Source organism: Rhinolophus sinicus, chromosome 11, assembly GCF_057876585.1.
Source record: "Rhinolophus sinicus isolate RSI-liver-muscle chromosome 11, RSI-T2T, whole genome shotgun sequence".
NCBI classification, from domain to species: domain Eukaryota; kingdom Metazoa; phylum Chordata; class Mammalia; order Chiroptera; family Rhinolophidae; genus Rhinolophus; species Rhinolophus sinicus.
In genome coordinates, this window is record NC_142511.1 from 25,529,036 (window position 1) to 25,543,633 (window position 14,598).

Sequence of the window (14,598 nt, forward strand, 5' to 3'; positions counted from 1 at the left end):
GCGTAGCTCAGCTCCAGGTCCAGTTGCCGTTGCTAGTTGCAGGGGGCACAGCCCACCATCCTTTGCATGAGTCGAATCGGCAACCTTGTGGTTGAGAGGACACGCTCCAACCAACTGAGCCATCTAGAAGCTCAGCGGCAGCTCAGCTCAAGGTGCTGTGTTCAATTTTAGTTGCAGGGGGCGCTGCCCACCATCCCTTGCGGGAGTCGAGGAATTGAACTGGCGACCTTGTGGTTGAGAGCCCACGCGCTCCAACCAACAACTGAGCCATCGGGAGGCAGCTCAGCTCAAGGTGCCGTGTTCAGTCTTAGTTGCAGGGGGCAGTAAGAGCCCACTGCAGTGGTTGAGCAAGAGCAGTGGTTGAGAGCCCACTGGCCCATGTGGGAATCGAACCGGCAGCCTTCGGAGTTAGGAGCATGGAGCTCTAACCGCCTGAGCCACCGGCTGGCCCGGTTTCAGGTCTTTTGATGTGATGATTGCTTAGATTAAGGAGGGGAAATGCTTCTGATTGCTATGCTACTTCCTTCCTTTTTCCCCTTACCTACATATTTCCTACTTACATGCAGGAAGCCTGTCTAGCAGTCCAGAGGAGATGTCTGGAGCTGAGGAGGGGAGGGAAACATCCTCAGGCATTGAAGTGGAGGCCTCAGACCTGAGCTTGAGCTTGACGGGGGATGATGGTGGCCCCAACCGCACCAGCACGGAAAGTCGAGGCACAGATACAGAGAGCTCAGGTGAAGACAAGGACTCTGACAGTATGGAGGACACTGGTCATTACTCTATCAATGATGAAAACCAAGTCCATGATCGTTCAGAGGAAGAGGAGGAAGAAGAGGAGGAGGAAGAGCACCCTCGGCATTGTGTACAGCGCAAGCGGGCCAATCGTGACCAGGACTCATCAGATGATGAGCGGGCCCTGGAGGACTGGGTGTCCTCAGAGACATCAGCCCTTCCCCGACCTCGCTGGCAAGCCCTTCCTGCCCTTCGGGAGCGGGAGCTGGGTTCAAGTGCCCGCTTTGTATACGAGGCTTGTGGGGCAAGAGTCTTTGTGCAGCGTTTCCGCCTGCAGCATGGGCTTGAGGGCCATACTGGTTGTGTCAATACCCTGCACTTTAACCAGCGTGGAACTTGGCTGGCCAGTGGCAGCGATGACCTGAAAGTGGTGGTTTGGGACTGGGTGCGGCGGCAGCCGGTTCTGGACTTTGAGAGTGGCCACAAAAGCAATGTCTTCCAGGTGAGGCAAGAGAGCAGAATAGCAATTGAGAAAATCAGGTATGAGTCAGACAAATCTGAGCTGTTGGCTGGAGTGGGAGCTGATAGTGAATTTGTAGGAATTAGACATCAGAACTCAATCCTCCATTGGCTCCCATAATGCCACAGAGGGGTTAAATAGACTGAAAGACCCATGGCAAGCTTTTGTTTCCTTGAGCTAAAAACTTGTGGAAGTATCATTATAGGTGGAGTGCTTGGAAATCATCAGGAAGGTGCTACATGTGCCCTGGTAGAAATCACATAGTTGTATAAAAGTAGAGGCAGTTGAGCCAGATTGCTTGGGTTCAAGTCCTGGCCGTACTCCTTACTAACTGTGTGATTTAGGGCAAGTTATTTAACCTCTTTCTTCAGTTTATTTATCTGTTTTATGGGGCTAATAACAGTGTGAAGATTAAATAACAATAGAAACTTAGCAGTTAGAACTGTGCTTGGTATTTAATAAGAATTGGTAAATATTAGTTAATATCATTATTCTCTAGAGATTTTACTCATCAGCCCAATACATCATATTGGTTCTAGCCATTTATCCCTAAGCATGTTGTTTTTCCTCCCCAAACATCCCCTCTAGTTTCCTTTTTCTTTGTAGCAAATTTGTGTTTGCCTCCAGAATCAAGATAGAATTTCCTCCTTTTTCCTCTTTTCTCCCCTAGTTCACTTGAGCACTTATCCTGTACCAGTTCAGCCTTCTAGAGTCCACTGTAATGCTCTCTTATATCAGAAAGGTTTTTTTCTCTCCTCCGTTAAATCTTGGAAGAAACTGGACTTTGGCCAACTATGTAAGAGTAGGAGCTAAGTTTCCAGCTGTTGTGCAACAAAAGGGGGTGAGTTGGAGTGGTTGTCACATGTTTTCCTCTCAAATTCACCTACTTGATATTTTGTGTGCCCCTTTTTTCATTCTTAACACCTAGGCCAAGTTCCTTCCTAACAGTGGTGATTCCACTCTGGCCATGTGTGCCCGTGATGGGCAGGTGCGGGTAGCAGAGTTGTCTGCTACACAGTGCTGCAAGAATACAAAGCGTGTGGCCCAGCATAAGGGAGCATCCCACAAGGTAAGTAAGCCCAGCTCCCCTGTGGATCTCAGCTAAGGCCCTCTTGTATCTCTGCACATTGTGTCCCCTTTGTTATGGTCACCTGCCCTACCTTTCAGCCCTAAGGTTCGTAGATAAGGGAGAAAAAGGAGCTACCACCCTAAACTTCTTGGAAGGCAACTTTCTGAGAAATCTGTAGATCTTGCACATGCAGTATTTAGTTGATTATACCTAATCCCTAAGCTGAGCCGTGGTTAGTTGGAGACCCTTGAGGTCTCCTGTGACTTCCAAATCTTTAAACTTTGTTCTGATCATATTTAGAACATCTTATTAACAGCTCCAAGGTGCTAGTGGTTGGCTTCTCCTATGTAAGAGCTCCAGTTTTTCTGCTCACAACTCTTAGTGTACAAACAGCACTGTTTCTGGAAGCTTTATTTGGACCTGGGAATATAGGCCACATAGTCATGGTGGCAGCCAGTGAGGAACTAAGAGCTGCCTAGTCTCAGAGTAGGTACCATGTTCTTCCGTGCTATGAAAAGAAAATGGTCCTCTCATCTTACAAAGCCTAAGCAAATATGTAGGTGGATCTGGGGTATACTTTTCTAGATGGCTCAGGCAACATGAAAGTTACCTATTTCTTTGAATCTTAAGCATACCTCCAACCCACTAGATAACTAATTTTTACAATTAAGATGTAAGGAATGAAACTTGGGCACCATTTCTCTCCCAACCTGAACATGTGGAATTAATGTTATTTGAGAGAGAACCCGAATGGTTGATACTTTCCTTTGGTAGCACTGTTCAAATCCCATGGGGACTTAGCTAAAATAGCAAATCACCTGTTCTTTTGACTTGTATAGACTAAGCAAGCTGTAAATAATTCACACAGAACAAGAAAGAATAGGTTTATTATCTCCTTTCCTGGGATTTTGCAATGTTAAAAGGCAGACATTTATCTTGCTGAGACATCTTAAATGCAGCCCTTCCTAAAGATAAAGGAATGAAGCAGATGACCTCGAATTCTAATCTTTAGAACTACTCATCCTTTTTTTCTCTTTCAGTTGGCCCTCGAGCCAGACTCGCCCTGTACATTCCTGTCTGCAGGTGAAGATGCAGTCGTCTTCACCATTGACCTCAGACAAGACCGGCCGGCTTCGTAAGTAGAGCAGTAGTAATTCTACAGAACTGAATCTGTTAGCTCTGAGAGTATTCCACACGGCCTAGGTAATGCTCAACTCGCTGGTCCTTCAGAATGGTCCCTTTGTGCCTATGATAAGAAGCAGATTTGGGTTTAGGGGAATTCCTTACTTCTTTGATGTTACTTGTCTGTCAGCAGTGAATACTATTCAGCCTACCTTTATTTCTAAAACAAGGTTCAGTTAATAACTCTTCATTCACTTGGGTGCTATTATAATACTTAACTTACCCACAAGAAGCATATTACTCTACAAAGCAGTTTAGAGATATGGTTCTATGTAATTTATACTTCAATTACGTATAGAAAGAGGTAAACAATTAAATTATAAAATTTGAACAAAAATATTGGTAGCTATAGTACAACTCTATCATATCACAGCTCATTTTTACATGAATTTGAGACTCATGGATAATTCTATCCCTCTTCAGCTGTGTGATATCATAGCATTTTGTTTGGAACCAGGCAGTCCTGGGTGTGTGTGTGTGTGTGTGTGTGTGTGTGTCCGTGTCCGTGCACCTCACATAAGAGATTCAAATAAAGTATATGGACAAAATGTAAATTCTCCCTCATGTACACCTCCCCTGTCCCACTTTTCTGGCTATTGATAATCATTGTTAAAAATTTTGAATACCTTTCCAATCCTTTTTGTACATTTTTATGTGTCTTAATATACACATATACACTTTTCCTCATAAATGGGATAATTATTGTATATATAAGTGTATATATAGAAATATGTATGTATATAAATATGTATATGAACATAGGTGTTGCATTTTTCATGTTACAATATATTTTAGAGATCTTTCTCCATCAGACTATAAATGCCTTCCTCATTTTTAACCATGACATATACAGTACAGCATTGGCATACTAGTTTATTTAACCACTGCCTTGTTGATGGATTATCTAGAGTACTTACTGTCTTGTTAGTCTTAAAAATTATAACAAATCTTGTGTATCAATACCAGTGTTAAATAAGGGATGTCATTGATTTGCATAGCATACAAGTAAAATATAAGTTAATTTAATTTAGGGAACATAATCTCAAGGCTGATTTTTATTAGACACAAGTATGGAAAAAGTTTTCTAGAGGGGAAGAATTTAAAAGACTGCTTATGATGAAAATATTTTAGGCTTGCAGAAAGGATGTTCTGGTTACTTATATAAACCTTCAGGAGGATGAAGGTTGGGCAATACTGAGTTCATACCAGAAAGGGAACAGGCCTGGGTGACAGGGGTCTGCCTTCTAGTACTAGCCTGCATTAGCTTTGAGAAAATCGTTTGCTCTCTAACTGAATGATGTTTATTATTTTCAGTTCTAAAGTTCTGTGGTTCTGTGGTGACAAGGGAACATTATTAGCAAATTTTCAAGAGCAGAGAGGAAGGGCAAAGATGCAAAAAATGACATGAGTTTGTTTGATCTACTCTTGGAGAGAGTTGCAAAGCAGAATGAGATCTTATTCTGTGGATCAGGGTCACAGGAAAACTTAGGCCACAGGGAATTGGGAATCTGGTTCCAGTAATGCACAGAGCAGATAACTTAGGCAGATTATTGAATTTGTAATGAAATGATGTAGGCAGAAAAATCTGTCTGAGAGATGACCAGTGGAACCAGATGATAGATGGAATAGAAACTAAAAGGGAGAACATAGGAGAAACTTACAGTAGGATGAGACCCACATTCTCGATTTAGGAAGTAAGAGACAGTGAGCCTTCAAAAAAAAAAATTGTTTTAGGGGTTAAAGAAGTAGAAGACTGGAATGAGGTGGAGGGCTGAATGTGAAGGTCATGGCCAGAAAATCAAAGCTATCTGTCTGTGTTAAGTTGATGCTTAAACATCCACTTATATCAGAGGCATTTTTGTGTGAAGTTGACATAGGGGAATTATTATTTTGTATATATATGATAGCTGAGTCTCTGGAAACTGGTGAAATTGGCTAACATCTTAGGAAAAGAGTTGGATTTGGAGCTGTGGGTGGATATTCCTTTATCCAGTGGAAGCCAGTTTGAGATATTCTTCAAAGGAATCATTCGATCTGTCATTATGTTTCCATTTTTGCTGGACTATACCTGCTCATTAAAAAACTGCAAATTTTAAGGCAAAATTTGGTAGATTTGTTTCATATGGTTTCGTGTGCTGCCTCCCTCTGCCATGATTAATCATTTTCGTAGCACCTCTCTGCATGTTCCTCAGAGAGCTCAGGATACTCTGTGCAGTTATTCGGTGGGAGAGAGATTGTTTGTTTTAGGTGAATAAATTGAGGTATGGAAAGATTGAGCTGTTTGTCAGGATTTCATGACAGTGGAGCCAGTACTTCATAATCAGTCCCTACAGTTTTTTCATTTAGCTTCCACGTAGTAACCTTTATATTTGTCTGACTATCTCCTGAAAATCCAAATTGCTGAGGAAATAAGATGGTCTTGTGAAAAGAAGCAGCTGCTGCTCCTATTACTTTTCCCTGTCTAAAACGCAATTAGAGCTGCCCCTTCTCCATTTTGATGTTGTCTGCCTAGCATTTTTGAGTGTGTGTGTTTTCCCTAATAACTTTTTTTAAAAAATAATATTGGGGAACAGTGTCCCCAATACAGTGTCTCCAGGGCCCATTGTTGTCCTTCAGTCTAGTTGTGGAGGGTGCAGCTCAGCTCCCAGTCCAATCGCCATTCTCAATCTTTAGCTGCAGGGGGCGCAGCCCACCATCCCATGCGGGCATTGAACCAGCAACCTTGTTGAGAGCTGGTGCTCTAACCAACTGAGCCATCCGGTCATCCCCCTCATGGCATTTTTAATAACCTCTATACACGATTCTTTTAATGGAAGGCTGCAGAGATTTTAAAATCAAATAAAATCTTTCCACTTTACCTAGAGCAGTTCCTAAAATGGAGTGACTGACCAGAGAGGATGCTAAAATAATTTCTTTACAAGAAACTTGTTGTCATGGTTATATTTCTTTCAGTTTCCATAGCAACAGAAAGATTAAAAGCCAAAACTAAAGCTCAGTTCCTTTCTTTCCTGTCCTTTATTTTCTGTAAATTAATCTTTATGATGTCATATTTGACTGGTTGGACACTTAAATCTGGGAAGATTATTCATAGTGCTACCCTTAACACATTGCGTACGGATCACGAGAATCTTCAGGAGGGATTTAAACCCCGCCGTATGCAACGTGTTAAGCTGGGACAAATTATAGCTGAAAACCAGAATCTTCCGGCTAAACCTCTGAAATTTCATAGTATTTCCTCAGGGCCCCATGCTCTCCTAAGGGTCAATTTTTGTTGGTGGTACAACCTGAAGAATAATTTAGAAATTGTTTACCAGCCTTTTGAACAGCTGTCTTTTTAAGAATGTCCTCTCCTCATTTGCTTCAGGTAAGGGAAGAATGCTATTTCCCTTTGGATTGCCCCTGTGCTAGAAAACTGGCTTGTCATTTCTCTGTGTGCATTTCTAACACTGTGTTTTAGGTGACACTTTTCTGGATTCAAAGAGAGAGACTCTGATGTTAAGGTATTTTTCTGTGTAGTCTGTGATTCATTCTCCCCTCATTCCCTGCTCCCAGATGATTGGGAGAATATATTCATAACTGAAGGATGGGAAGGTGTGGGTAGTATTGTCTGTTTAATGATTGGTTATCATGTAGGACTCCAGCTAAACTGAGACTAGTTGAGGAGCAACACTTTCGTATACCTTTAACTTATACTTCTTGAGGAACACCGGAAAATTACTTAACCACATATTTTTTTCCATCCCCAAAGTAGCATTTAGTAAATATATGTGGAGGCGGCTTTTATCTTCTATGTTCAAAACAAACATTAACCACTTTTTTCTTTCTTTCCAAATGAGAACCTGTTTTGTTTCTTATTAGCTGTGTCTGCATTACTCTCTCTGCTCTCACTTGTCAAGACCATCTGGATCTTTTGGAGAATATAACTTTTATGCTTTTCTACTCTTCAAGGAAACTGGTAGTGACAAAAGAGAAGGAGAAGAAAGTGGGGCTGTATACAATCTATGTAAATCCTGCCAATACCCACCAATTTGCAGTGGGTGGACGAGATCAGTTTGTAAGGTGAGTCTGTGGCTCTTTTGTGTCTTTGAGACTTTGAGACTCTCATGCGTTGTGTACTACCAGGTGTCCCTTATGGAAAGGTATGAATTGTCTAGGAATTCATTAACCGCTGTCTTTGCGTTTTTCACCCTCTTCCAAAAGAGTTTAACTCAGGGGTGTCCAAACTTTTTTCAACGTTTTTCACCAAGGGCCATCTGCGGTAAAATACACAAACAGCCGGGCCACTCACTCGAGGTGAAGTACATATTGCCTCACCTGGTTTATATAAGTAAACTAAATATATTTTTGGAATTTGCTGCAGGCCAATTAAAAATGGATTGCAGGCTGCAGTTGGCCCGCGGGCCACAGTTTGGACACCCCTGGTTTAACTCTGTGAGTTATTCTCCCTAATGTAACAATCTTTGAGGGATGGCTTAACAATTTATAGAGATTATCAAATTTTAAAGAAGTTTGGTGAATTGACCAAGGTCCCCATGTAGCTAAGGTTTCCTAGCAAGTGCTGTAATATCTTCCACCATTTCATATATAAATTAACATGCACTAGAAATTTTGAATGCTGGTTTCAGATAGAGAAATGATTTGACTTGGGAGCACTCAGTGTGAACTCAGCATTTTTGACTCCCACTGTTTTGAACCACTATTCTTTATCTGTAGTGGTATTTTTATTACTGTGAATATCTGTTATAGCACCGGCTGTTGAGGCATATCCTAAGGAAAACAGAATTCATGGATTCAATCCCCATGTGTACCAGTTAATTTCCTTCTGGCCTTTAGTCACAACTGTTCATTTGGCCTATTTTAACTATATTTTCTTCTGTTGCTGAGGGATCAGTTTGAAAGGGAGGAGGAAGAGGATCACTAGGGAAATGAATGATTTTTTTGCTTTCTTGGTGGGTGAAAAGCATTATTTTCCTTTTTAAATGAGAGCACATTTGTATAACTATATTCTGAAATTTATTCATAAGAAATGAGAAGGAAGGTAATGTTTCCCCATAAAGAAGAATGACAAACACAGAGGAACACGGAATAGTCCATATACCAAAATAGTTAATATTTAAATTTTTTTAACTGATTTGCGACATGCTGAAGTTTATGGCTTGGAGACATTGAGAGCTATGATTTAGACCTAATTTAGAGGGAAAAAAGTCTGATTATCAGCTGATATGTATTTGTTAAAGAGTAATAATTGGTAGTATAGTAGTCTCCTATTTCTCTTTTCCTGGTTCATTTAGCAAACATTTCCTGGATATTCTCTTTATGCAGGATGTTAAGCAAGGCATTGTGGAGAGTACATACATATATTGATTCATGTGTTTATCTAGCATTTACTGAGCATCTACTGTGTGCTAGGTACACACTTGGCTAGACATAGTCTCTGCATTTTGGAGCATTTTGGAGAAACATATATAAAAATTACAAATATTAACATACCCAGTATTACTTATCTAGTAAGTTGCAAAGTTAGTATTTGAACTCAGATCAGACTCCTTAAATATGGTAGAAACCATTTCATTATGCTGTTCTTCCTCACAGAGGAAGTATTAAAGACAAATGTGAAGTTAGTATTTCAGATAGAGGGACCAATATGTGTGGCGGTAAGATAGCAAGATATGACATGGTATGTTCAAGGAAGCATTGTTTTCATTTGTTGTTTTTGTTTTATTTTTGTGTAACGTATGGGATCTTTGAGAAGTGGTAAGCAACCATACTAAGGAGTTTAGACTTTGTTTAGTAGAAAGTACAAAATCACTAAAGAGCTTTAAGCAGGAAATTTACATAAAATTTTGCATTTTAGACATAATTCTGGTGACAGTATGAACAAGGAAATCAGTATAGAAGGATAATACATATAATCTAGGCAAAAATTGACTAAGTGTAGAAAAAACAGATACAGTCAAGAAATGCCCCCGAGAGTCGAATTGACAGGAAAGAAATTAGCTGTGTAGGAGGGAAAGGACCTGGTTTCTGGTTTGGCCACCTAAATTTAGGATAGTGCCATTAACAGATTCAGGGTAAGAGGTAAGTTTAGAATGAGTTTAGTTTTGGGCATTCCATTACAACATGCAATTGGCATGTAGATATGAGGTTGGACAATTAAGTTCGCGAACTCATCCTAGAAAAAGTGCTACACACCTCATTGCTGAGAATCACTATGGTCACCTTTGAAGCACTCCCCTTGGGAAGCTGTGCACCGATGCCAGCACCTAGTCCATCCTTCAAAGCAATTTTGGAACTCTTTTTCTGGAATGGCCATAGAGCTGTCGTCATATTACTTGATGTCCTGAATGTCATCAAAGTGTCTTCCTTTCAATATTTCCTTTATCTTCAGGTAAAAAAAGAAGTCATTGGGGGCTAGATCAGGTGAGTAGGGAGGGTGTTCCAATACAGTTATTTGTTTACTGGCTAAAAACTCCCTCACAGACAGTGCCGTGGGAGCTCGTGCATCGTTGATGCAAGAGCCATGAATTGTTGGCAAAAAGTTCAGGTCATTTTCATCTTTTTCACACAGCCTTTTCAGCACTTCCAAATAGTAAACTTGGTTCACTGTCCAGTTGGGACAAATTCATAACGAATAATCCGTCTGATATCAAATAAATGTTAGCAACATCGTTGGAACAAGTTGACGAACTTAATTGTCAGACTTCGTAAATCTGGAGTTCAGATTAAGTGTGGGCTGGAGACACAGATTTATGAAACATGTCTGCATTAGTTGGTACCGTGTTTCCCCGAAAATAAGACCTAGCCGGACAATCAGCTCGAATGCATCTTTTGGAGCAAAATTTAATGTAAGACCCGGTTTTATGTAATATAATATATGATATGATATAAAATATAATAAATAAAATACCGGGTCTTATATTAATTTTTGCTCCAAAAGATGCATTAGAACTGATTGTCCGGCTAGGTCTTATTTTCGGGGAAACACGGTAGTTAAAGAATTGGTAATGAAATTTGATCACCAAAGGAAAGTACTGATTAGAATTCTCTCCACCACCTCTGTTTTGAGTCTCTGGCCTCTTTGAGAACATAGGGAGAACTATGATCCACTCTCCCTGGAAAATACACATAAACACAGTTTTTGGATGTTCACATACTACTTAGATACTAGGTTAAAATTTCCTTAAGAGTCAGAGGAGAGCTTAAGGCCAAACCTCTAGGAATGTCAGCATTTAAGTGATGGACACAGAAAGACAACCCCATGAACAACATTAGGGAGTGGTTGGACGTCAAGGAAAGAAGTGTTTCAGGGAAGGAGTAATGAACAATCTCAGGACAAGAGAGAAAGGCCTGAAAAGTATTTTGTTGGCATTGGCAGCTAGCTTACTGATGACTTTAGCCAGAGAAGTTGCAGTGGTGAGTTGAGGGCCAAAAGTAGATGGGAATGGATTGGGAAGTGACGAGGAAGTGAAAATATTGAATGTAGATTACTCTTCGAAATTGACTGCAAGGGGAAGGACAGAAAAAGCAATAATAGGAAAGGACAGTTAGTAGAAGGAAGATATTTAGAAAATGGGCAGACAGTGATGAGGAAGAGGTTGAGAATGGACTAATCAAACGAGGTCCTTGGAGAGATGAGATTAAGAGCAGCTGTGGAGAGATGTGACGCTGAGGTTTGAGAAGACTGACGGGTGAGAACAGGGATTGGGTCTGTGTTGTCCCTCTCTGTATTTCCAGCACCTAGGTAATACTTGGCATATAATAGGGGTAATAAAATTTGAATGAATGATTAAAGTTTGGACTGGAAAAAGGGACGGTGAAGGTAGTTTGATGCTTAATGGGAATCAAGGAAAGAGAGGGAGTCTTGAGGAAATACAGGTGGTTTATAATGGTGGTTGTGCGGTAGGAGAGGGAGAACTGGCCAAATCATGTTTCAAGAAGGGATTAAAGATCTACTGACTTACATAAAGCATGGTCTCTGCTCATGCGTATAAACCTAGTTGGGAAGGTAGCATGCACACAGAAAGCCCTATAATTTATTTCTGTGAAAGTAAACTAAGTACAGAAAAGCTGAGAGCAGAGCTAAGCCACCTCAAACTGATATAGCTGAGGATTACCCCTTGAAATGGGAAATACCTGGATAAAAGAGTTAAGGTTTGGAAAGGGGTCAGGAGAGGAGGACCTTCAAGCTTAGTTGAGGAATGTCCTTTAATGTGTCCTGACATCAAGCTGACTGCTGTTCCTGCCACTATATCGAATTACATCTCTACAGGGGATCAGTTTTTAAATTTTGACATTTTCATTGCTTTGACCACAGAATTTATGACCAGAGGAAAATTGATGAGAATGAGAACAATGGAGTACTCAAGAAATTCTGTCCTCATCACCTGGTAAGATTCATGAAGGGCCAGTGGCTCCAGACTTCCGTGGCTTGACCCCAAGGCTGCCCCCAAACTTATTGGTATGGTGGGAAGAGCTTGGACTTTTGAGTCAGACACCTGGATTTGAATCTTGGCTCTACCACTTATCAGCTTTGTGATTTTTGGCAGTCCCCTCACCACTGTTGGCCACCTCTTGACAAAATAGAGATAACTGTCTTGTACAATGATGGTAAGGCCTAATGAAATAATGCATATGTAAAATGGCTAGCACACAGAAGACAGCCAACGGAGAGCCCTCTTCCCCCAGAGGTGGTCATTTTTCATCAGTTGTACTTCTTTCTGTCTCTGTCTCTGTGTCTCTCTGTCTCTATCTCTGGGAGAAGATACAGGGGAATTTGAAGGAAAACCTATTTCCTGAAGATGGTATAACAAATGGGGTGGGGGTGGGGCATCAGTCAGTATCTGCTCCTTATTGCAGGTGAACAGTGAGTCCAAAGCAAACATCACCTGTCTTGTGTACAGCCACGACGGCACAGGTACGTGAGTAGGGCCCAGCTCCTAGGCTGGCATGCCCCTTCTGTCGAGGGAGCTGCTGAGCAGTGAGGCATTTGCCCTCCAGTGCTCACCACTGTTCTATGGCTCCAAGTGGAGCAACTGCTGATGGTGAGCACACAGTGGGAGGATGCAGCAGATGACCCTTGGAGATGCCAGGCACCAATGCCCAGCAGAATGCTGATGAGATTTAGTAGAGCCTGTCCTGAAGTCCAGGCTACTTGCCTGAGCAGCTTCTTAGGCCTTTGACTCATTCTTGAATTAATGGGTGTGATCTTTCTGAGCATTTTGCTATCCCTGGGTTGGCAATGTGTTCCTAGTCTACTCTTGACACTTGACTTGCCTGCTGTTCCAACTAAGATGGGTGCTATATACCTGGGTATTTAGAGGGGGCACTACTGGCAAGAAGCCCCACCTCAACCCCCAGCTCCTAATCCCAGCTTTTTTCAGCCGTTGTTTTCACTACTGTGTGCTTGTTCTTGGCAGAGCTCCTGGCCAGTTACAATGATGAAGACATCTATCTCTTCAACTCCTCTCACAGTGATGGGGCCCAGTATGTTAAGAGATATAAGGGCCACAGAAATAGCGCCACAGGTGAGACTGTCTTTCTAGGTTTATGTATTCAAGTCTGTTGGTTTGGAGAACCATAGTGTCTCATTCAGGTTGTGCAAATAGGAACTACCTAAAGGAGTAGGCTGCCTGCCACTGAGGGCTGTGGGAGAGGATCCCTAGTTGGGCTGGAGTTGCTATGGGCCTACAATGCTAGAGAAGACAGAGCCCAGGGGTATCTCTCACCACTGCAGTCACGTTACTTGGTTTGAGCATAAGGAGACTGGGCTATTTTTCTTATTTCAGGTAACTTCAGGTTTAAAATGCTTATTAGGGAGTCCAGGAAAGCCCTCCTGGTACTGAATTGCCTTTTAAAACAGGGTGAGCTTATACCTCTAGGGGGGGAAGAAGTGATTCTTTTGAATGAGACAGAGGAGAAGGAATGGTGTAGTACCTCGCCCAAGTTTGCAGTGAAGAGTGGCCTTTTTTTGTTCTGTCTGGTTCTTTGCTGCACAGTGAAATCACCTGACAATCTTTTAAAAATACTGATGCCCAGCTTCCATCCCCAGGCATTCTGATTTAATAGGTATGGGGTGCAACCTGATTGGGATGTTTGTTTGTTTGTTTTTTAAAAATATTTTTTTTTGTTTTTTTTTTCTCAGATTTTTAACATTCCAAAACATGCTGCCTTTATTTTCAGGGAAAAAAAATTCATGTTATCTTTATGGTAATTCTACAATAAGCATATTTTCTTTGAATTCTGGTTACATTCTATTCTTTAAACAATTTTAAATAAGAATATCACAAATATCAACATTAACTTAATTTACAGTGAGTTCGTATGTTTCCCAGTGTTTTACAGAAATTTCATTCCAAGTATAGACTCCTTGTGTCTTTGAGGGTTTCTCAGTACAATTTGTAGCAGACAGATCATTCAGCACCATCAACAGAATGCTGCTTCCCCTCCTAGTAATAAAAAAATGTTAGCATTGAGGGTCCCTAAGTTTTTTCACACTGACATTAACTTTGATTGAGTCAGTCCATTATTTGTTTTCACTAGCCTCAGACCATGTGCAAAATCGGAGCTTAACATTACATCTATATGATTTGATTACCAAACGTGTTATAACTAATGAAAGTTCACAAGGATGAACACCAACCAAAAGGCCTGACTTGCCGGATGAAAAATGTTTTTTGTTTTTTCCATTGGAATGAAACATTAATTCACTAAATACTAACTTCTGGCACTCAGTATTCTTCACATCCCTTTCGGGTCTCTTCTTGTATTGCCAGGGCCAGAAGCCAGGGAGCTATACTTGTAGGCTCCCTTGCCTACAAGGTTTTGAATTTGTTCAGGGCTCCACCAATGAGATACACTCTCAATTTTCTGTTCAGGTCAGTGAATTCTGATCTAACTAGAGGGAGGGAGTTCTCTGTCCATTTATACTGCTTGTAGCGTGTGGGTAGCCGATGACTATAAAAAATAAATGCCAGTAAGTAAATCCCACTTCACTTAGTGAGAAAACTGCTTAGTTATGCTTCTACTGCCATTAGTTCCCAGCAGATTGCCACTTAGCAGGCCAGTCACATCCCCCCACCACTGATTGGGATGTTTA

The 14,598-nt window shown here is 41.2% G+C and overlaps 1 protein-coding gene across 17 annotated transcripts in view; it reads left to right on the top strand.

Moving 5' to 3' along the window:
- The window catches only part of DCAF8 (DDB1 and CUL4 associated factor 8), a 38,731-nt gene that overhangs the window by 16,455 nt on the left and 7,678 nt on the right, over window positions 1-14,598 (top strand). For all 17 annotated transcript variants that reach the window (XM_074322223.2, XM_074322230.2, XM_019716410.3 and 14 more), the window contains 7 exons: window positions 567-1,234; window positions 2,181-2,321; window positions 3,362-3,456; window positions 7,452-7,562; window positions 11,818-11,890; window positions 12,360-12,417; window positions 12,920-13,027. In XM_074322223.2, coding sequence (XP_074178324.1) covers window positions 567-1,234; window positions 2,181-2,321; window positions 3,362-3,456; window positions 7,452-7,562; window positions 11,818-11,890; window positions 12,360-12,417; window positions 12,920-13,027 — 1,254 coding nt within the window. The remainder of the gene's footprint in view (window positions 1-566; window positions 1,235-2,180; window positions 2,322-3,361; window positions 3,457-7,451; window positions 7,563-11,817; window positions 11,891-12,359; window positions 12,418-12,919; window positions 13,028-14,598) is intronic.